Source organism: Lagenorhynchus albirostris, chromosome 2 (genome assembly GCF_949774975.1).
Source record: "Lagenorhynchus albirostris chromosome 2, mLagAlb1.1, whole genome shotgun sequence".
NCBI lineage: Eukaryota > Metazoa > Chordata > Mammalia > Artiodactyla > Delphinidae > Lagenorhynchus > Lagenorhynchus albirostris.
Genome location: NC_083096.1, coordinates 170,436,589 through 170,458,952, shown reverse-complemented (window position 1 = coordinate 170,458,952; position 22,364 = coordinate 170,436,589). Strand labels below are relative to the sequence as shown.

Genomic DNA, 22,364 nt, shown 5'->3' with positions numbered 1-22,364 from the left:
TGAGAAGCTGAAGCACGGAGAGGTTAACCTCAGCCTAGGTGGCAGAGCTGGGAAGTGGTGGAGGCGGACGGGAACCCAGGCAGTGACTACACAGAACCTGGTTCTAACTGCTCCAGAACCTGCCTCCCCAGACCTCATGTACCTGCCTGCCCCTGGACTGAGAGCCCCTTGAAGGCCAAGGCAACATCCCATCTATGCTTGCATCCTGGTGCCCAGCACGTAGTAGTTGCTCAGTTAATGTTTGAACAGTGGACTGTGGGGCCCGAAGGGGGCTGAACCCCTGGCCGTGGGGCTGACTCTGTCATGGAGGTGAGCCTGACTGTAATCTCAACTACAGTGGTGAGAACCAAGGCTCAGAGATGTTAAGCGACTTGCACAAAGCCGCAGAGCAAGTGAGGAAAGCCCGGCCCCGCAGGCGCCCCAGGGTGTGTTTGGGGTGGCTTGTCCCTAGGGGGAGCATATCTTCCATCAGGGAGGAACTGGAGGCTCGGCTGCGACCTGGGGGAAGCCTGCATCGCCTGCCCTGAGCTCCTGAAGCCTGCAGGCCTGGCCTCTCAAAAACCAGGCGGGGATCTGGTGACACCTGTGCTGCTTCGGGAGCAGAGCCCTGCCGCCTGGCTGACCCGAGCACCATCCCTGCCCCGCTTCTCCTGGAGAGGCTCAGCCACATCAGGAGAAGACCTGGGTGGGGCTCAGGAAGAATCTATGGGCACCTCCACCCCTGCGCGCAGGGCATAGCTCCCTCCCGCCCCACATGGGGTCCCACCACCCCCCCCCCCGGGCATAGCTCCCTCCCACCCCCTCCCACCCCGGGCTCAGGTGCTTACCGGGCAAGCACCTGCTGCTGGTCCACAGTGGGCAGTAGGTCATCGGTCAGCACGGCCACCTCCATACTGTCCCTTCTCGCAGTTGTCTTGGCCAGCAGAGACTGAGGCTGAGCCTCTAAGGCCACCTGGGCTTCACCCTCGGCTCCCACACTGGGCTCTGCTGCCAACACCACCTCCTCGGTCACTCCCGGGCCCAGGTCAACCTCCTGAGCACAAAGAGAAACCCAGGTGGAGGCGGGAGGCCAACTCCTGGACACGAGCTCACAGCGGCCTCAATCCCAGACGGGGGCAGCCCGGCCCCTGGCAGTCTGGGACGGATCACTTCTGGCTCGGGCACACCCAGTTATACAAAAATGCACCATTTCCACCAACATCCCCCCAAAACGGTCCCCCAGCTCCCTCTCCCACCCCTCACCATGCAGGCTACACACGGCAGCCAGCGGGATTTTCTTAAAATATAAACTGATCCTTCACAGCTTCCCATCACATCTGCAGTAAAATCCAGTTTCTTCCATGGGCTGCCGCACCCTCCGTGCCCACTCCCTGCCTTCTCCCCACAACCCCATCCATACTGCCACTTCTCTGACCTCCTTTTCTGTCACTGAGAAAGTCAAGATCTTTCCAACCCCAGGACTCTGACACTTGCTGACCCCTGCTTGGTGCTCCCCCCAGCGCCTTCTTCCTGCTTCGGTCCCATCTCAATGTCACCTGCCGGCCGGGGTGTCCCGACCTCCCTGTCTCCCATCTCCTAAGAACCTGCAGCGCCGGCTCCTACCCAGAGATCAGGTCCAGAAGCTGGCAGATCGCTTTCTCTCTCCACAAATGTGGGCAGATTTAAAGCCTTCCTCCCAGTGCCCTTGGCCGGTTGTGTTCTCTGAAGCAGAAGAGAAAACAAGGGTGGGGTCTGAGAGCAGCAGAGCTCAAAACGGGTCCCCCACCCCCGGGGGGGTTCCCTGATGGTGCCTCCGGGGCCCCCAGCCCCTGCTCTGCGGCCCTCGTCCACCGCACATGCTGGGCCTCTCTGCTCTAGACAAGGGCTCCACGGCTGAGGAAAGTTTGAAAATCGCTGTGGATCAGCGGCCTCTTATTGGCAAATCGACAAAAAGAGAGGTGACGGCTCCTCTGATTTGCACGCTGCTTTGAGATGGGGATAAGCTGGGGGAGGGCTGGGGTTGTTGTCCTTGTTTTTTTTTTTGGTTTTGTTTCTGTTATTTATTTATTTATTTGGCTGCACTGGGTCTTAGTTGTGGCCCGTGGGATCTTCACTGCCGCGTGCAGGACCTTCGTTGCGGCGTGCGGGATCTAGTTCCCCGACCAGGGATCGAACCCGAGCCCCCTGCATTGGGAGCGCAGAGTCTTAACCACTGGACCGCCACGGAAGTCCCTGTTGTTCCAGTTTTACGAGTGAGGAAACTGAGGCCAGAGAGGAAGGAGACAAGCGGAAGCATCCGGGAAGAATCAGGCCCCTGGAACTGCCCCCGCCTGTCAGTACTCACAGTCCTGGGCAGGAGGTCGTCGGCCGCCTCAACTTCAGACCTGAGGTCACCAGGCTCCAGCAGATCTGTCTGGGAGGGGTGCTTGCAGGAGAACAGGGGCAGGGGGAAGAGGAGTGGTTGGGCCAGAATCATCCTTTGCTGCCCTGCCCTGCCCTGCCCTGCCCCTTCAGCTCCCCACCTGCTCACCAACCCCACCACCTCTTCCTGAGGGAAGGAGGGGAGACTAGATGAGGGGGGAGAACAGGGGAGAGAGGAAATGGGGGAGAGAGGAGAGACACTGCTGTGTTGCAGGAGCGTTACCTGCATGACCTCACGTGAAGCATGTGTCAGCATCCCCATTTTATAGATGAGGAAACTGAGGCCCAGAAAGGTGACTGGACAAGGTCACACAACTGAGTGAGTGGTAGAGCTGGGATCTGAGCCCAGGTCTGATTCAAATGCCTGTGGTCTTTATACCCACACAATCACACATATGGGAAGGGAAGGGAAGGGAAGGACAAAGGGAAGAAGAGAGAAAAAAAGATTTTTAAACATAAAAACAGAGGGTTGAAAAGGGAGAAGGCACAGGATAAAGGGGCAGGTTGGAGGAAGAGCTGCATCTCAGGATTCCTGGGTAGCCTGAAAGGTAGCTGGATTCTCACAGAACCCCCTCCCCGACAACCGCATGAGGGTTGACCAAGGCCACCTCCAGCTCTTTCAGGCCTGGAGCTCAGTGTAACCATGGCAACCAGCAAACTCCCTGCACAGATGTCCCTCCGTCAGCAAAACAGGTGCCCAGCTGGCATCGCCTGGGATCTCAATCCCAACCTTCCTACTGGTTTACAGAGCATCAGACAGAGCCTCTCTTTCCCAGACCCCTGAACAGCTGAGCTGTCGCCACGCCAGAGACACCGCAGAGATGGTACCGGCAGTGCCTGAGCAGCAGAGGTTAGACGTCTGCACATGCCCCATGACCTCTGTGCCCCAGCTGAGCTCTGCCCCCATGGCATCCTGCATGACATCAGCTACCTGCGTGGTGACCTTGGGTACATCCGCCTGGGGCACGTCCAGCCCAGCCCCCATGGAGGAGAGCCTGGCCAGCTTGGCTTCCACGGCAAGTGGGTTGTGCAGGCCCGGAAGCAGCTCCAGGGCCCTCAGGTGGGGCTCTTCTCCCTGGAGGAAGGGCTCCTCCTCCCACAGGGGCTCTGTGGCCTCCCGGCTGACATCCTCATCTAGGAAGTGTCCACTCGGGGCCTCCACCTCAGGCACAGGGACCTCCAGGCTGGAGGGCTCCCTGGGCCCAGGGAAAGCCGTGGAGATGAAATTTTCTTCGAGCATGGAAGACTCATCAGACCCAAGAGAAACCTCCGACTTGGAGGCCTCCACCTTGGGTAGTTCCTCAAACCTGGAAGAAACCTCAGTCTTGAAGACACCCTCACTGGGCAGGGTGTCAGGCATGGAGTAGATCTCGGGTTTCACGGCCATCTTGTACTGGAAAGTAGGTGAGTGCTCAGAACTGCTGGCGAGCTCAGCCCTGGACATGACCTCGGCCTTGTAGAGGACTTCTGCCTTCAGGACAGCCTCTGCAAATAGAGACCTTCCTTTAGCTTTTTACAGGGTGGACAGGCGGGACCCTTCCCTGGAAGCTGGCCCCAAGCTCACCATCTCCGAGAGACCAGCTTAAGAGTCAGAGCCTCCCAGGCCCCTAAATACTGGCTTCCCATCTCTGCCCGTCTGCGCATCAGAACTCAAGCCCTGTCTCCTTCTACCTCTTCCAGGAAGCCTTCCCTGACCAGCTCCATGATCTTTCCATTCTCTGGCCTCCCCAGCCGGCCATTATATGCTGGGCTCTTACCACTCCGCCTTGGGTCTGCTCTTAATACATAAACTGACTTCCCTGCAGGTATTATTGTCTCCAAGGCAGAGAGCCCCCAATCAGCAGGTTCCACACCCAAGACCCTCAGGGGCCTCGCCGGGGTCTCAGGGCCCTTGTCCACAGGATAAGCTAGAGCCGTGGGATATAATGAATGCTGTGGATGGATATTAGCGAGACCAAATAAAATCCCTTGGAGGCCTGATATTCAAAGAGGATGGAGGGAACACCCCCAAGGACAGAAAGTGCTAGAATCTGCCCTTCCCTCTTCTTCCAGGTCTATACCAAGAGGGGCATCTCCCTGCCATCTGGGATGGGAGATGATCGCACAGGCCTTCTGCTCCCAGCTCATGGGCAGTAGACCAGCTCCTTTACATCCCAACCTCTTCTTTGTCACCGTGTCCTGGGCTCCCCTGAGAGAGTCCTGATGTCCCCTTTGCTGAAAGAGACATCCACTCCCTAGCTCATGGCCTGAACCTCTCCAAGCCTGAGTCTGCACACCTGCGTTGTGAGGATGCGGTGAGTCCCAACTCACTGAGGGCGTTCGGGAGAAGCACCTACCTACCCAGTACCTGGCACACGCAATGCCCAATAAACGGTACCAATGATATGAACATATTGTCATCATTATGAGGTGGATGTTATAGTAATTGAGTACAGTATTTGAGTATTAGGAAGTCTTGGGCTGCCTGGCAGCACAGGTGACTGAAAGATAGTGGTGGGATGGAACGTTCTAGAATGTCAAATAGAAGATAAAAATTTCCAGGAAGGTAAAAGTTCTTGCTAATGATTAAATGCTTATTTGGGGACGTGGTTGCTTTGGTAACAAATGGTCTCAAATGTGAAAAGAGACTGTAGAAAATGTAGAAACTGTGGGAAAGGATTTATCCATAAAACATGGGTGATATGTTACAGCTCTAAGTCAACCTTGGGAGGCGATCCAGCCTGTGGCCAAGGCATCACGAGGCAGTGCTGTGGGTAAGAATACTGGCTCTGGAATCAGACTGCTGGGTTCAAGTCCTGGCTCTACTTTACCAGCTGTGTGACCATGGGCAAGTTACTTACCCTCTCTGGGCCCCAGTTTCCTCATCTACAAAGTGAGGGTGACTGTGGTGCCTGCCTTGCTGGGCTGTTGTGAGGACTAAATAGAACTGAGCCTGGTGCATGGGAAGTGCTCTATAATGTCAGTCAGAGGGGTGAGGAGGAGAGCAGGCTGGCCTCCCTCCCGACAGCTTTGTGGGGCGGGGGCCCACCTGTCTCCTTGCGCAGGTTCTCCTCCAGTGCGGACAGCTTCACATCGTACGAGTTGCGCATGGCAGTGATGTCCTCCTCCAGCCGGGCCCTGGACTCCTGCTCTGCCTCATAGTCGGCCCTCAGCCGGGCCAGGAGCTCTTCGTACTCCTGGCAGAGGCGGGGGAATAACAAGAGGGGCAGCATTTATCGCCACTTCAAAACGCAGCTTTCAGTAATCCTCTTTTGTCATTCAAACAATCCGGAAAATACAAATAAGCCAAAAGAACAAAATTAAAATTCCTCCTCAGCACTAGGATGATTCCTGGCTGGTGAAGACCCTTCTGCACTTTTCTCTATACATTTTTAACGGGCTAATAGTATGCCTACCTGTCTGTAATCTATGTTTTCCACAAAGCAGCAGATCATGAACACCTTTCTGCATCAACAAATATGTTTTAACCAAATAGTCCTCAAGCCATCGAAGACGAAATGTATTTTTATGCATCTGCTTCTCTCTCCATCTTTGCCATCACCACCAGCTCTCGTCTGACCTGGTTCCCCACCTCCACTCTTGCTCCAAACCTTTCTCCACGTGGCAGCTATGCATCCATAGATCATGTTTCAATGGCTTCCCGTGTTGGAGGATAAAAATCTAACCTCCTCAACTTGACCTCCAGTCCCCAGTGATCTGGACAGCCCACTCCATCTTTGCCACTCTTGGGCACGCCAGGCGCTTTCCACTCCTAGACACGCCCACTCCCCCCCATGCCCCCCACCCCGCCAGCCTCAGGGCCTTTGCCCTCACTCCCTGGCAAGTTCGTCCCTTCAGGCCTCGGCTTGGTAACAACCTCCCAGAGAGGCCTTCCCTGGTTACCCTCTCAGAAGATCACCACCACCGCTGTCACTTCGCTTATTTCTTCTTAGCCTGGATCATAAATTCCATCATTCTCTGCATTTATTTGACTATAGATTAACCGTCCAGCTTCCCCACCAGAGAACACGCATCCTCCCATCTTGCAGCCTCGGTGCCTAGCAGAGAGGAGGGACTCGGGGAATCGCCGCTGAATCAGCAAGTGCATGAAGCAGAACTGCTAGGCAGGCTGTTCAGGTGTCTGATATGCGTCCCCCACAGGGAGGGCCGGGCCTTTATGAACTAATGTTCGTCTGTGACCCGCTGTCTTCTGGAGCTGCTCCTGACAGAGGGGCCTGCAGCGGCAGTAAGCCAGAGGGGCGGGACGGGGTTAAAGATGGGAGAGCCCCTGCACACGCCCACCTCTGCAGATCCCCCAGGAAGTACAGAACCAGCACAGACTCCTACAACAGCACAGACAGCAACAGCACAGATGGCAAGACCTGGGCTCTCGGGGTGGAAGAGGAGACTGACCACCATTAGAATTTAACGTTTTCTGGGACTTCCCTGCTAGTCTGGTGGTTAAGACTCTGCGCTCCCAATGCAGGGGGCCTGGGTTCGATCCCTGGTTAGGGAACTAGATCCCTCATGCCGCAACTAAAGAGCCCACGTGCTGCAACTAAAGATCCCGCACATGGCAGCGAAGATCCTGCGCAGCCAAATAAACAAATATATATTTTTAATGTAACGGTTTATGCAGCACAGTTGAGATGCATTGAGCCTCAGGGCAATACCTGCAATGTTACTGAGACCCAGGGAGGGTCCAGACTTGCCCAGAACCACGCAGCTCTCTGATGGCCTCATGGAGACCTGCAGCCCACGCCCCGCCTGCTTTCTCCTGCCCCTGCGCCCGCCCTCGCCTTCCTCCTCATCCAGCTGGGATCCCAGCGCCCAGCACTACATCCATCCCTCAGCAAGCACCCCTGGCTCCCTCACTTCAGCACTCGCCCCTACTCCCTCCAGCACAGCCCTGACCCCAGTTAAACCCAGGTCTAGGCCCAGTGGCACCTACACCCCCGCAAGACCTGGCTGGAGATGCACACATGGGCCCGCACACACGGACCTGCGCACTCGCACACACGGCAGCACCAGCTTCCTTTCTCACCTGTAAATGTGTGACCCCAAATCTCAGAAGGAGCTCTAAGTGGTGTCCCACCCTTTCCTAGTCCTTCCACCTTCCCTCTCTCCGAAACCCTCCGCTCCCCCCATTTCCTGTCTGGTCCTCCACAGAGAGCCCTGAAGAGGGCAGAGATGAACTCCCTCACCCTCCTCTGCCCGAAAGCTCTGTGTCCTCTTGTGACGGAGGACAAACCGTCCAAAGCCGAACCCCCCGTAGGAGGACTCTGCTCTTTCAGTCCCCCTCCCTCCTATACCTCGGACTTCTCCCTCGGTTCTAGATCATTCCCCACAATCCACAAAACATGCTCTACTACTTCCTTTCTTTTTGCCACACCATGTAGCTTGCGGGATCTTAGTTCCCCAACCAGGGATCCAACCCAGGCCCTGGCAGCGGAATCCTAACCACTGGACCGCCAGGGAATTCCCATGCTACTTCCAATATTAAAAACAATAAAACTCTGCCTTGGGCCCACCTGCGCCTCTGGCTCCAGCGCCCAGCGCCTAGTAGGTGCTCAGAAAATGCTTGTTGATGACTAAATGGGGTAAACCCAGACCTCCGAGCCCCGGCTGGCACCTGTTACACAGCCCAGCCTCTTCCAGCAGCAGGAAAGCCGCCTTATACCCACTCTAGAGATGAGGAAACAGGCTTGGAGAGCTTAAACAACCTGCCCGGGCACAGAGCCTGTAAGAACTGGACTCACAGAATGTAAAAGCTGGATGAGCCCTAGGAATCTTCTAGTCCAAATCCCCTGGTGCAGCTAGAGACGGAAGCCCACGGAGTCAAAGCTGCAGCCCGTGGCTGAGCCGACTCCTGGCCCGGCACCCTCTGTTACACACAGGGGCCCCCTCCCTCATCCTCAGCATCCTGACTGGCTCAGGAATGGAAAGGAAAGCACAGTCTAGGCACACAGAGAGTCTTAAGTGAAAGAACAAACGGGAGGGAGGACAGACCCCCTCAACTCTTCCTCTGAGTATGGCTCGCAGAAGAAACTCCAGGGCCATAAAATAGACTTGGTGGTGGCAGCGCCAGGGGACAGCGGTCTGACACAGCGTCCACTAAGCTGCCCTTGAGGAGGAGGCAGGTGACCCCCATCCCCAGAGCAGAAGGACCCTCCAATCACTGGCTACTCCAGCAGCCGGCCCAGAACAGCGTTCTTCTCCCTTATGACCACTAGGGGGCGACAGCGCCCTGCATATCACACAGCCAGGATGCCCGCCCACCCAACCCGGCTTCCTCAGGGAGGAGGCTTCCATCCCAGCCCCAGGTCAGCACCCCTGCCCCACGCCCCCCTTCCCCGTACTGCTTTGTGACCAACGTCCACCTGTCCCTATGAGATTCCAAAACACACCCTGAAGCGCAGCCTCTCATCCTGTGGGCTTGTGCTCAGCCATCCCCAAAGGCCCCCTCCTGCCGGGACCTCCCCACCCCACCCCGGGGAGCCAGGCCCAGGGCCCCAGAGCTAGCCTGCCGCTGCCCCTGCCCCAGGAGCTCCCAGAGCAGCAGAGGAAAAGGCAGAATGAGCGGCTGAGTTCCCAGAACCTTGACGGGGCCTGGATGGGGCCGTCCAGGAGCTACAGTTGAGCCTCTCCCCAAATAGTAAACGCCTCCGCCTGTCGTGGCAGCACTTGGGGGCTCTTTGGTCGATTCCTCCCAGCCCTCCAGCCCACAGGACTGAGACTCCCCCAGGCCTTACCCGGTCTGCCTCCAGAGGCTGGGCCCCAGGCCCGTGCAGCCTGCCCAGGGCTGCTCCCATCTGAGGTCATAGTTGAGTGGCAGTAGCCCAGCTGCAGGCAGTAGCCCAGCTGGCAGTCGAGGCCCCAGTCTCCACAGAGCTGTCCTTCCCTGGCATTAGGTTTTCCACCAGGAAGAAGCCAGTGCCCTACTTAAAGGGACCATCGAATGTCAAACCCCACCACATGCTCAGGTCTCAGAATGCAGCCCTCTAATGGCAGGAACCTCCGGAAATCAACAGAGACTGGAGTCAGGACAGAGCCTAAGCCAGGGGTAGGAGGCGCTGCGTGTCTGGCTGTGTAAGTGCCCCTGGGGTCAGCTCCGCATCTGTAAATCAGGGTGCTACCTACCCTGCTGGGTCCCAGTGTGCTGGAAGCCACAGTTGTGGGAGGACCCAGGTGCCCCGAGGTGACAGCTTTTGCTGGGAGGCTAATGCCCCACTTATCCACCGGTCAAGTCAAATGGGTGCCCAGGGGTCCCCACGGCCCACCCAGGCTGCCTGCTCTCAGCCCAGAGCCCTTCCGCCCTGGCCTCTTCACCGAGGCACTGGCCATCCCTACCGCCAGGGATGCCCTCTCCATTGCCATCAATCCACAGCCAGCTCTTCATGCAGCACAGATGAGAGATGGCGGCCCTGCAGACGCCCACAGCCCTCTCTGTTCTGCACACAGAGGCACCGACGGGGGACGGACTGTACTCTGGAGTCAGGAAACCGAGTTCAAATCCCGGCTTAGACTCTCCTTGGCTGTGTGACCTTGGGCAGGTCATGGCACCTCTCTGAGCCTCAGCTTTCTGAGCTCCAAAGGGAGACTGGAGTACCAACCCCCACGTGATGGTGGCGGGGAAATGGTATCGTTCTGGAGACGGTCTCCTGCTGGGCCCCACCTGCCTGCCCCTCTCCACCTGCCCAGGGTCTCACCTCCCGGATCAGCTGCTTCTCAGCCTCCGTGTTGTGCTGGATCACAGATGGGGGCAACAGCTTCTCTTCAATCTGGACGGGGTTTGGGGGAACCTGATTGTTCAGCAGGGCTGGGAGAAAAGCAGAAATGAGGGGTTGAGGCCAAGGTGCACATGGTTTGGAGGAACTAAGCAAAAATCCATAAAAAGGCAACTGCGTGCTCATTCAAAAAAGACTCAAAGTACTGCACTTATTTCAAGCATGTCTCTGTGTAAGATGCTCATATAGTCATCCAACAAGTATTTCTTGAGCACCTACATGTTCCAGGGCCTGGGGGTTTGGCACTAAACAAAACAGACAAGACTCCACACACACGTTGTTTTCAACTGGGGGAGAAAGGTAAGCAAAATGCATAACATGTTAACAAGGTAATATTTTCTAAGAGAAGGAAAGCAGGGAGGGTGCTGAGAAATAAGGATCAGGGGGAAGGGCTGCAATTTTAATAGTGTGGACAGGAAAGACCTCTTAGACAAGGTGGGAGGAAAGCAGTTATTTGAAGGAAGTGAGGGAGTGGGGCAGGCAGAGATCCTGGGGACAGACAGAAAGGAATGGTGAGTGCAAAGGTCCTGTGGCAGGCAGGGGCTGTGGCTGTTCCAGGAACAGGCGGGAGGCCACTGAGGCTGGATCAGAGTGAGCGAGGGAGAGTACGAGCGAAGAGCAGAGCAGGTCAGAGAGGGAAACTCGCAAGCCGTGGCGAGGGCTTTAGCTTCAACTCTGGGTTAAACCAGGCCATTGGAGGGTTTGGGCAGGGCAGCGAAAGGACTTGTATTTGAACAGGAGTTCCCTGGTTGCTGTGTGGAGAATGTACTGGGGGGGACAATGACACAGATTCTGGACCTGCTTTAAAGGTAGAGACAACAGGATCTACTGCTGGATTGGATTGAGGTTTGAGCAAAAGTGAGAAGCCCAGCGTGACCCCAAGGTTTCTGGCTTGAACACCTGGAAGGAGAGCGGTGTCACTGGCTGGGGACAGCTGCAGGACAAGCAGGTCTGGGAAAGGTCGAGAGTTCAGTGTCCAATATGTTAAGTTTGGAATGACAATTAGATAGATGGCCAGATGGCCAAGTCTGGAAATCAGACGACATGGTTTATCAATCAGGTTTGGGTTTTACTTCCTGATGTTTTTGACATCCTGGGAGACTTGATGGCCAGGAAGAGACTGCCCCTCCCAGGGCCAGCCAATTCCTAGAGGGAGTAAACAGCTTGTCCGGAGGAGCAACCCTTTCATGTGCAAACCAACCAATTCTGAGTCCCCACCCACCTCTATCTAACTCTCCCACACAGCCAGTATTTCCCCTGCCCAAAGTCAACCGGGGCCAGGACCAGGCAAGCAGGGACAGCCCTTATGCCCCAATCCTGTCGCGCTTACTCAAGCTAGCCAGTCCTGAGCTGTTTTTCCTGTATGGCTGTGTCTTTCCACCAAAACCCCGATAAAGGCTCTGGCCCGGGCTGCCCCTCGCTCCTCTCTGCCTCCTGACCCACACTGGTGCTTCCCTCTGTGGCCCTGCATGGCGTTCCTCTCATTTCCAGGGTAACTGAGTAACATTACCCTTTCTTTCAATGACATTGACCTCTCTGTGTCACCACTCACTCACCTTTATAAATTAAGACCTGGACACACATCACACAGCCAGGCTGTGAGAATCATGAGCACGGAGGTGGTGTTTAAAGATGTGAGACCAGGGCTTCCCTGGTGGTGCAGTGGTTAAGAATCCACCTGCCAATGCAGGGGACACGGGTTCGAGCCCTGGTCCAGGAAGATCCCGCATGCCGTGGAGCAACTAAGCCCATACGCCACAACTACTGAGCCTGTGCTCTAGAGCCCGCGAACCACAACTACTGAGCCCGCCTGCCACAGCTACTGAAGCCCACGCGCCTAGAGTGCCTAGGTGTGCCTAGAGCCCACAACAAGAGAAGCTACCACAGTGAGAAGCCCACTCACTGCAACGAAGACCCAATGCAGCCAAAAATAAATAAAATAAATTTATAAAAATTAATAATAATAAAAAAATAAAGACATGAGACCAGATGAGCCCACTTTAGGAGTGTAGAGAGAGAAAAGGCTAGAGGACCGGCCCTGGGACAGCCTGACATCAGGAGGTTAGGGATGGAGAGACTCACACAAGGGAGCTGAGAAGGAGTGGCCGCAGAGGCAGGAGAACTAGGACAAAGGGAGTCCAGGAAGCAAGGGTTTCAAGGAGAAGGGAAGGGGTCATCGGAGTCAGCTGATGCTAAGAGGACAGCTGAGGCCTCCTGAGGACCGATCACTGGATTTAACAACCAGGAGGGCATCCAGGACAAGGGCAGCTTCAGTGGGATGGGGGCGCAGGGCCTGCCTGGACTAGGGGCAGGAGAGCAGAGCACGGAGGGCCAGTGAAAACAGACCAATGTTTCCAGTTCTGCTGAAAGTGGGGAGGGAGAAATATGCCAATGACCAGAGGGAGAACCAGGGCTGAGAGGGCAACGCTAACAGTTAAGTGCCTGTGCTGGAAACACCTGGAGCTTTGAGTCAGACACACCTGGTTTCAAGACCCAACTATAACGTTAAAGCATCCGGTACCGTCTGTTGAGCCTTACGTGCCAGGCTCCATGCTAAGCCCACACGTGAATCACCTCGTGCAATCCTCTCAACCACCCCACAGCAATAACAAGGCAGGTGCTGTCATTACCTCCACTTTACAGATGAGAACGTTGAGGCTCGGGGGGCTAAGTTGCTTCCCCGAGGAGCCAGGACGTGAACCGGTGATTACTGCCCTGATCTCAGCTCCCTGCCTGCCCTGCCTCCGCCATTTCAGCTTGCTGGGCTCCATGCTCCAGATCCAGGAAGAGGGGATGCTAAGAGCCCTTACCCCCCAAGGCTGCCGTGATAACCATGGGAAGTCTGCAGGCATGTCAGCTGCCGGGTCAGGGGAGCCACCGGCAGAGCAGTCCCAACTCCCTCCTGGTTCCCCTCACCATTCCTCCATCTAGCTTCCCCTCACTGATCGGGGGGGGCTAAGCAGGGTCAGGGGTGGGGCAGGAGGGAAAGAGGAGGAAGGCAGATTGCCCAAGCGGAACCCCTCACAGTGGTGTTCAAGGGCCTCTGCACTCCAGGCCCGGCCAGCCCCTACATAGCCATCTCCCACCACCCGAGCCACCAGGCAGTCGGCAGAACTACCTGTGGGTCCCCAAACAGACCTTAGAGCTTTGTGCATATCTGCACAGACTGACCACTCTCATCCCGTCTAACAGGAGACTTCTCATCCCCCAAGACTCTGTGCAATCACCCTTCTCCTCTGTGAAGCCTTCCCTGACTGACCACACCCTACCCCCAGGTAGCCTTGGCCACACACTCCCTTCTGCCCTGCAGTGCCCTGTACAGATCTCTGAGCCAGATGCACACGACGCTCTGCTGGAGCGTCTTTCTCCCCCAGGAAACCAGGTATACGCACGAGGCAGAGCCTGGGTCTGACTCCTCTCTGTGTCCCCATGCCCAGCACAGGTCCACACACAGAGCAGGTATGAATGGATGGGGGCGGGGTGAGAGGAAAGATAGATAAAAGGATGGATGACAGGACAGAGTGAATGAGTAGGTGGACATGTGGACGGTAGGATGGATGGGTGGGTGGATGGATAAACAGTGGAGTGGGTGGGAGGACAGGTGGGTTGAGTGGATGGGTGGATGGATGGGTAGATGGACGGATGCGTGGGTAGGTGCATGGATGGGTAGATGGATGGATACCTGGGTGGGTGGATGGATACCTGGGTGGATGAGTAGATCAGTGGGTGTGTAGAATGGATGGATAGAGAGGAAGGTGGGTGGGGAGGTGGATGAAAGGACAGATGGACTCAGTCTCTTTAGTGCTCCCTTCTCCCAAGGGATTCTCAGATAAAGAAAACTCTGGAGTCCCTTGGTTGCAAGAACCCTGCAGGCCCATGCTCCAGGTATAGATTTCTACCTGCCAGAGGACAGCCAAACACCTGGGTGTGAGAGCAGTCATCACAAGTGCCTAACTGGGAGTGGGCGTGTGACGTCGGGGGAGGGTGAGTCACCTAGCTGCTAAGCAGCACAGCATCACCACGCTGCCATGGAGACAGCAGGCAGACAGGAGGGAGGACGGATGTGCAGCCTAGAGGCAAGGAACGGGGGACAGAGCCTCCAGCTGATGGGACAGGCCAGGCAGACGGGCCTCATGCTGGGTCATCGGCGAGCAGAAACCATCTGGGCCGTCACCAACCAGGGCTCTCCCCGGCTGTTCAAAACTCTATGCTCACGTGAAGTTGCGAGGAGGTGGGACATTGCTTCCATGCCCCGGAAGACAAAGGGAGAGGGCCTTTTTCGTCCCGGGCCCTCCCTTCCACTGCCTCCCCCTGCCGCCCACCTGACAGGTTGCTGGGGCTCATCTGCTGAGCCAGAATCGCCCTGAGCTTCTTGATCTCCTCCTGGTACTCGCGCAGGAGGGCATCCTTGGGGTCCTCGTTGATGCGAGGCTTGTTCCTGATGTTCTTGGCTCGGTTGGCGTAGCGCAGCGTGCTGAGGGTCTCAGCGTAGTTGTTGTCAGCGGGCGACAGGCAGGCCACCATCAGTGTCTTGGTGTTGCCGCCCAGCGAGTCCTGCAGCAGCCGCGTCAGTTTCGAGTCCCGGTAGGGGATGTGTTTGCAGCGCCCGTCCACCAGGGCCGAGATGACGTTGCCCAGCGCCGACAGCGACAGGTTGATCTTGGTGGCCTCCTTGAGCCGCTCCCCCGTGGCACCCGTCTTGGACTGCCGCTCGCTGCCTGCCAGGTCCACCAGGTTCAGCTTGCCTGCCCGGAGGTGGTCCTTGCCCCGCTCATCTGCAGACAGACCAGGCAGAGGGGTGAGGGCCCTGGGGTGAGCCCCACGGTAAGGAGACCCTGGGTGCTCCCCACCCACCGAGGGTCTCATTTCAGCTGCACAGGAGCCCCATGAAGGGGGTGCTAGGATTGTGCCGTTACAGATGAGAAAAGTGAAGCTCAGAAAGGGCATTTAACATGCCTAAGGTCACACAGCTTCCAAGAGCAGAAGCCAGGGCCAACTGACTCCAGGGAGCGGGGGCTGGGAGGCACAGGCTGCTCTCTGAGTGCTGCAGGATTTCTTACGGCTATCTATCGAGACAGCTCTTACAGATTCCTTGTGAGGCAACGGCGGGGCGGGGCAGGGTAGGGGCAGTGGGAGGCAGTGAGGGGATATGATTGGGTCACCAGGGAGCTGAATCCCTCAATGCAAAAAACATCGGCTTTGGAGAGCCTTGGACCCAGTTCCCATCCAAGTCTTGCCTTCTACTTGCTGTGTGACCTTGGCAAAGCCACGCACCTCTCTGACCCTCAGTTCTCACATCAACAAAATGAGACTAACGATAGCTCCCCAACAGCGTTGGTTGTTGGAAGGAGCAAACGGACAGCACGCTTGTACGGAGTCCACACAGGGCCCAGCACACAGCAGGGATTCGTTTGCCCTGAGAACGAGCCCAGTTCTGCAGCGACCGCAGCTGTGCTGGCAGGGCAGACCCGTGTTCTGCGGGTGACGGGAGCCGGGCACTGGCTGGCAGCAGGGGCCTGGAGCACAGGTTTTGAAGGCAGAGCCTGAGGGATCCGGTCTCGATTCTATCCCTCGGCAGCTGCGGAACTCAGGGAAATTACCTCTGAGCCTCGGCCTTCTCTTAGTAACATGGGAACCTAAGACCCACCCTGAGGGCTGTTGTGAGGATTACACAGAGAGCACGGGCGTGAGGGGCTCGGGGTCATGCCTGGCACGCAGCAAGTGCTCCTCAAATGACAGCCTGCGGCTCTTGATACTATTAATAATTCTTACTGTCACCAGAGGACATGGTAAACGGTTCCAAATGAAATAGGGGGGAGGAGCAGGGGCTTCCTCCTTAGTTTCCTGCTGGTTGAAACCAGAATTGGCCTGGTTTTGCCCATGAGCACAGCTACCTGAAGTAAAAAGGTCTGGCTGGCATCCAGTGGAAGCTTGGACATGCAAGGGGCTTGATTCTTTGGGCTATTTTTTTCTTAAGGAGCAGCAGGAAGGAGGGACTTGGAAATGCCCTTTTGGAAAGCTCTTTGCAGAATGTACCGGGAGCCTTAAACAGGTTTGTACCCGTGCCCCAGGAGGCCTGCTCCAGGGAATCTAATCTGAGGAGATGACTCTAAAAGCAGAAAAGGGGACTTCCCTGGTGGCAGAGTGGTTAAGAATCCGCCTGCCAATGCAGGGGACACAGGTTCGATCCCTGGTCCAGGAAGATCCCACATGCCACGGAGCAACTAAGACCGTGCGCCACAACTATTGAGCCTGTGCTCTAGAGCTTGCAAACCACAACTACTGAAGCCCGCGCCTAGAGCCTGTGCTCCGCAGCAAGAGAAGCCACCGCAATGAGAAGCCTGCGCACCACAACGAAGAGTAGACCCCGCTCGCCGCAACTAGAGAAAGCCCGTGTGCAGCAAGGAAGGCCCAATGCGGCCAAAAATAAATAAATAAATACATTTTTAACAATAAATAAATAAAAGCAGAAAAGGCTTTGTACACAAAGATGTTCATCATGGCATTATTTACAACACTGAGAAACCAGAAACAGCATGAAGAGCTTGTAGAAAAAAAAAAAAAAAAGAGCTTGTAGAGGGCCGGGTAGAGGAGGGTGCTGACTGATGCGCGGTCCTTCAGCCACCTTCCATGGTCAGGAAGACATGGCAGGAACTACGTGGGAACATTCTTAGGGATGGCATGGGAAATGAAACATGGGGAAGAAACTTTATATAGAGCAGAAGATTTTAAGTGTGTTTAAAATTTGCACAGGGAAAAAAAGGATCAAAATAATATATGCTTAAATGTTAACGGTTGTGTTTATGAGTAATTTCCCCTACCTTTCTCTAACTCCTAAATCTTTATTGAACTTATTTTATAATGGAAATAAAAAACATCTTTAAAATTTTTAAAAAGCCTGTTTGCAGGCAGCCTGCCTCACCCTTCAAACCCATCTGCAGAGACCAAGAGGCACCCCACAGGGCCACTCGCTCCTCCTCCCTCCTGATCTGTCCTCTCAGGCCCTAGTCCCTGCCCCCACCTACAGCATCATCATATGAGGAGGTGATCACACCACCCGCCCTCCCCATATCATCACCCCTGGGGGAGACTCTGACCCAGCCAGCACCAGGGGGTTGGCCTGGAGCCAGGTCACCACACAGGTGGGCAGTGTGCTGCTGGGGGTTCCGTCAACCCAGGCCTTGACCTTGGGCTGGGATCTCTCCACAGTTATGTTCCTAGTTGGGCTGAGGCTGCTTCCTGCTCCACTGCTCTCCAGAGTTCTATTTGTGATGAACCACAAACTTGGAGGCAACGGCAGTGTTAGTGGGAAAAACCCAGATGTCAGAGAAACCTGGGTTCAAATCCCAGCTCTACCACTTAGCAGTTAAGCGGTACCTTGAAGCACTTAAGTAAGACCTTGAACAAGCAGGTCACTTGACCTCTCAGCGCCTCCGTTTCCTCATCTGTTAATGGGAATTATAATGCCTGCATTTAGGACTGTTGTGGGCTTTAAATAGAATGAGGTGTGTAAAGGACTCAGCACAGCGTCTATAGGTGGCCTGAAATAAACGAGTTCCTTTCCTTCTTCTTCTCTTTCTCAGTAACTCTTCCAGAAATAAAGAAAGAGTGAGATGGCTTTGGAGTAGAGAATGCTAAAGAAAGAGGAGAGGGCTTCCCTGGTGGCACAGTGGTTGGGAGTCTGCCTGCCGGTGCAGGGGACACGGGTTCGTGCCCCGGTCCGGGAAGATCCCACGTGCCGCGGAGCGGCTGGGCCCGTGAGCCATGGCCGCTGAGCCTGCGCGTCCGGAGCCTGTGCTCCGCAACGGGAGAGGCCACAACAGTGAGAGGCCCGCGTACAGGAAAAAAAAAAAAAAAAGAAAGAGGAGAATCCTAAAGTTCTGGGTGGCACACACTCTGGGGGCAGATCACTGGGATAGAGGCCCAGCTCGAAGACCTTCTAGTTGTGTGACTGCGATTTCCTCACTCATCTGTAAAATAGGGATGATATGAGTATCCACCTCATGGGGTTGTTGGAAGGAGCAAATGAGCTAATGCAAATACATTGCATGGCACGTAGAAAGTGCTCAATGGTAGCTACCAGTATTATTATTGTTGTTGTTGATGATGCTGTTTATCCTGGAAACGTGGGTCCTGGCACAGGGACAGTCCTCTTGTGTTTCCTCCAGGCAACCCCAGCATCTCTTCCCAGTTGCGGCCCTAGAGGCTCCGAGTGGTGAAGGGTCTGGGCTACTAGGAGCAGGCACCCGGCTTGGTGGTCCGGCCCCCTCCGCCTCCGCCCGGCCCCACATACCCACCGCGCAGATCTCGATGCTGATGGTGAAGATGGAGTGGGAGCGGGAAGAGTCCTTGTTCATCAGGGTGTAGCCAACCGAGCGGTTCTTCCAGCCTGTCTCCATGACGCGCTCGCACTGGGTCACACTGTGCACCGTGTGCATGGAGAGCCCCTTCACGTACACCCCCTTCTCCGAGTGCTCCTTCAGCTGTGGGCAAGAGGCACGGGTCAGGGCTCCCCGGGGAACCTGAGGGAAGGGCCCAGCTCCCACCACCTCTGCCCTCCTGCAGGGCGGGTTGGCACCTCGGATTCCCTGTCACAGGTTGGGGGTTTGTCCTAGGTAGAACCAGCTTCAAACCCACCCCCGCCTCTCCCTTGTTGTGGGACCTTGGGTCAGTGACATCATCTCTCTGAGCCTCCGTTTCCACATCTGTAAAATGGGTACAAGATACCTATCCCTTAGGGAGGTGGTGAGGATTCTGTAAACTAAGGCTCGTACAACGCATGGCATGATGCCTGGCACATGGTTACTGCTCCATAAATGGCAGCCGCGGTCTCACTGTTGTTGTTAGTGCTGTGGTTGTGAAGGCGGCTTCTGGTCTGGGGCTTCAGCTCCCGGGGGCCGACCCTGTCTGTAGTCATTCACCCAAGGGCTCTGAGTGCTTCTCCCCTGACCTGCCAACGTGGCTTCTGCTCGCCTCCCTGCCGTGGCTCCACGGCAACAAGAATGTTCCCAGACCCTTGGATCATGGCGGGTGAAGGGCCATTTGCCGCCCAGAACTCCCACTGGCCCCCAGCCCCCAGCACGATGGCAGCGAGTAAATCAATTTATCTGACTGCTGCGTGCTTGCTCTCCAGGCAGCTGAGCCGTTTTGTTGCTGACACAGAGCTGTGAAAAGCAATGTGAGAGGAAATAAAACCACTCTGGGAAGAGCAGAATGAATTAGGACAGAAGTCATCTGTCCGCTGGTCTGAGCCAGAGTAGGCTCAGATGCTTTGCCCCGGGGCAGCTTCAGGGTCCCAGGTGGGGCTGGGCCCCTGCTGCAGAGCAGGGCGGGGGGCAGAGGGGGGCAAGCACAGGCTTGCCCTATCTCCCCAAGTCTGGAGAAAGAGCCAGACCCAGACCGAAGGACTGGGTTTCACGGAACAGATAAGCGACGGAGGCAAAGAAAGGTTAAGTGGCTTTCTGAAGGTCACACAGCTATTAGGGGCAGGGCAGCACTGGGGTCACCGGCAGTGGAAGACTCCAGAGGCAGGGCTTGGAGAGAGGCTGCAGCATCCTGGAGTAACTGAAGTTTGATATGACAAAGGGCTGACCTTGACCTAGAAGGTGGCTGTGAGGACCGAGCTCAAAGGACAGGAGCAGGAGAGCCTGCAAACAGAGCAGGGCTTGATGGTAGCCTGGGATGCTGTGTGCCTGCTTTGGTCACTGCCACACTCTCAGAGGCTAGACGCCTGCCTGGTACATGCTAGGCGCAGGTGACGGATGGCTGCTCCTGGCCTCAGGAAGAACGCAGTTTCCTATCCAGTCAGACAGACTCGGGTTAGAAACCTGGTTCTGTGACTTGCTAGTTGGGGAAGTCATTTTGCCTCTCTCGGCCTCGGTTTCCTCATCTGTAAAATGAGGATGATAAATCCTATTTCCACAAGACTTTTGGGAGGATCGAAAAGAGAATGGATGTGAAAGGAGCTCTGTGGGGGTTTCTGGAGGGGGTTCGGTGAACACAGATACCAAGAGGATGAGGCCGTCCTCTCCAGCCTGAACAACCTCACGAGCAGGAAAGGAGCTCAGGGGAGGCAACACCTAATGTAGGAGTCTCCCTCCCACCCTATTTTTAGGCCCAAGAGGGCTCGACCCCTCACCTCCCGACCTTCTGGATCCCTCCACCCCTCCCCTGCTGTTCCGGCCTCCACCCACCTCCCGAGTGTCAGGCGCCAGCCCCGCCCCGCATTCCTTGGTAACTGTTCCTCCCGGATGCCAGGCGGAGCGCGGTCGCCATGGCAACCAGCTGGGATGCGGCCGAGTGCGTGGGAGCGATGCGCATGCAGGACGGGACCACAGCGGGCCGGGAAACGCCCCCATGGAGGTGCGGGGTCCTGCCACTGGCCCGACGCCGGCTGCGGGAACCAACTGGAGAGGCCCCTGAGGGCCCCACCTCCGCCACCCAGCACTGAGCTGGGTTCCGTGATGGTGGTTCGTGGTGTTGGGGGAGGGGGTGTAATCGGCTTCCCCAAATCCCTTGCTGGCCCTCGCTGATCTAACCACTCTCATTAGCAGAATTACCAGGCCCTGGGCTGTGCTGTGGAGCCTGGCCACCTGGGTGCAAATTCCATCTCCACCCTTTACTGACTGTGCCCTTGGACTGGTTCTTGAACAGCAGCTCCTACTAAGGCTGTTGTGAGGGTTATACAGAACCCAGCTGTCCCTCCTCTGACACAGCTCCAGGCACCCATGGGCAATGTCTCTGAGCACATCTGTCACTGGCGGCCTGGCTCACCAAGCCTGAGGCCTGTGGTCCAGCTGGGCCACGTACAGGCAGCTGCCAGCCCTTGGGCCCGCAGGGCCTGGGTAACCGAACCCATCCTAGGGTCCATGATATGGAGGAAGTGGAGGGGGCTGGCAGGGGCCCCGATGCTGCAGGCTGGCCTTTCGGGGCCGACAAGCAGGAGCAACTCCCTGTGCCTTGCTCCCGTCCCCAAGTCCCCGTCTGGGGGCTGAGTTATGACTCAGCTGCTCCAGCTCCAGGAGAGAGAAGACAGTGGAAAGACCCCAGCTGGGTGGCTGGAGGTGCCTGTGTAGAAAGGGCAGAGCACTGCTGTGTCTGCGAGGAGGTGAGGAGGAGGGGGCTGGGGGCCAGTCCTGGTCTGGACAGGGACTGGGGGTGGGGGGAGTTCACACCCCTGTGGACCTGCTGTAGTCTGTGGCCTGACCTCCAGGGTCTTCCCAGTAAGTCTCTGTTGAATGGATGACTCAACTCATGAATGTTCCTCCCTCAAATGGAACCCCACTACTCGCTTCTCACTGCCCCCCGGGTTTCCTATACTTCCCACCCGGAAGAGTCTGGGAGGAAAGCACCTGACGACGCAGATCCCACATATTCTGGTATTAGCGCCATCACTAGTAATTTGCTGTGTGACCTTGGCCAAGTCCCTTCCCCTCCCTGGGACTCAGCTTCCTCATCTGTACCATGAAAGGACTGGACTTAGAAGCTCTCTAAGGGTCTTTCTGGCTCAAAATTTTAAGGATTTTCCCACTATCTGGCCACAGCACAAGCAAGTTTTTTTTCAAAACGGCTGCTCCCTGGGGTCGGATTTGTTCAGTTGGGCCATACAATGGTTGCGGGTCAGAGAGGCACTCACAGTCCCTCCAAATGAAGCCAGGACAACTGGAGGGCCTAGGGGCAAGTGGGGGGCTCTGGATCTGAGCAGGGAAACAGCCCTGCCCCACATGGATGGGGCGGGACGGGACCCAGGTGATCCCAACGTCCTGTCCAATCTAGAGGTCAGTGAGGGTCTGGAAGACTGGGGGGCATTGGCAGCAGCCCCTTTATCTGGTTCTGCGCCCCCTCCCGTGGCTGTCAAGGCCCGTTCCCTGGGGAGATTTAGGCAGTTGGGCCACGGAAAATGTCCAACCCTGACTCTGTGGCTTCCTAACCTAGTGGCCACAGGCAAGTCACCTCCTCTTTCCCAGCCTCCTTTCCTCATCTGCAGAATGGGAGTCTCCACAGCAACCTCCCAGGACTGATGCTCATTAATGACTGACATCCCCCCAGCTCAGGCATTCTGACTCCGAAGGAGGTAGTTCAACCTCCACCGCTGGTTGTGGGCCTCTTGTGGGGGGCCTGGAGGCGGGCATTGGTTTCTTGGTCAGATAAGAAGCCCCAGAGTCTGGGGGCAGCCACCAGCATGCTGGCCACAGATCT

At 56.3% G+C, this 22,364-nt stretch overlaps 1 protein-coding gene across 2 annotated transcripts in view; it reads right to left on the bottom strand.

Moving 5' to 3' along the window:
* The window catches only part of KIF17 (kinesin family member 17), a 48,110-nt gene that overhangs the window by 16,825 nt on the left and 8,921 nt on the right, over positions 1-22,364 (bottom strand). For both annotated transcript variants that reach the window (XM_060141204.1, XM_060141203.1), the window contains exons 4-10: positions 18,460-18,649; positions 14,489-14,941; positions 10,089-10,198; positions 5,429-5,576; positions 3,332-3,885; positions 2,324-2,404; positions 828-1,033 (exon numbers count right to left, since the gene is read on the bottom strand). In XM_060141204.1, coding sequence (XP_059997187.1) covers positions 828-1,033; positions 2,324-2,404; positions 3,332-3,885; positions 5,429-5,576; positions 10,089-10,198; positions 14,489-14,941; positions 18,460-18,649 — 1,742 coding nt within the window. The remainder of the gene's footprint in view (positions 1-827; positions 1,034-2,323; positions 2,405-3,331; positions 3,886-5,428; positions 5,577-10,088; positions 10,199-14,488; positions 14,942-18,459; positions 18,650-22,364) is intronic.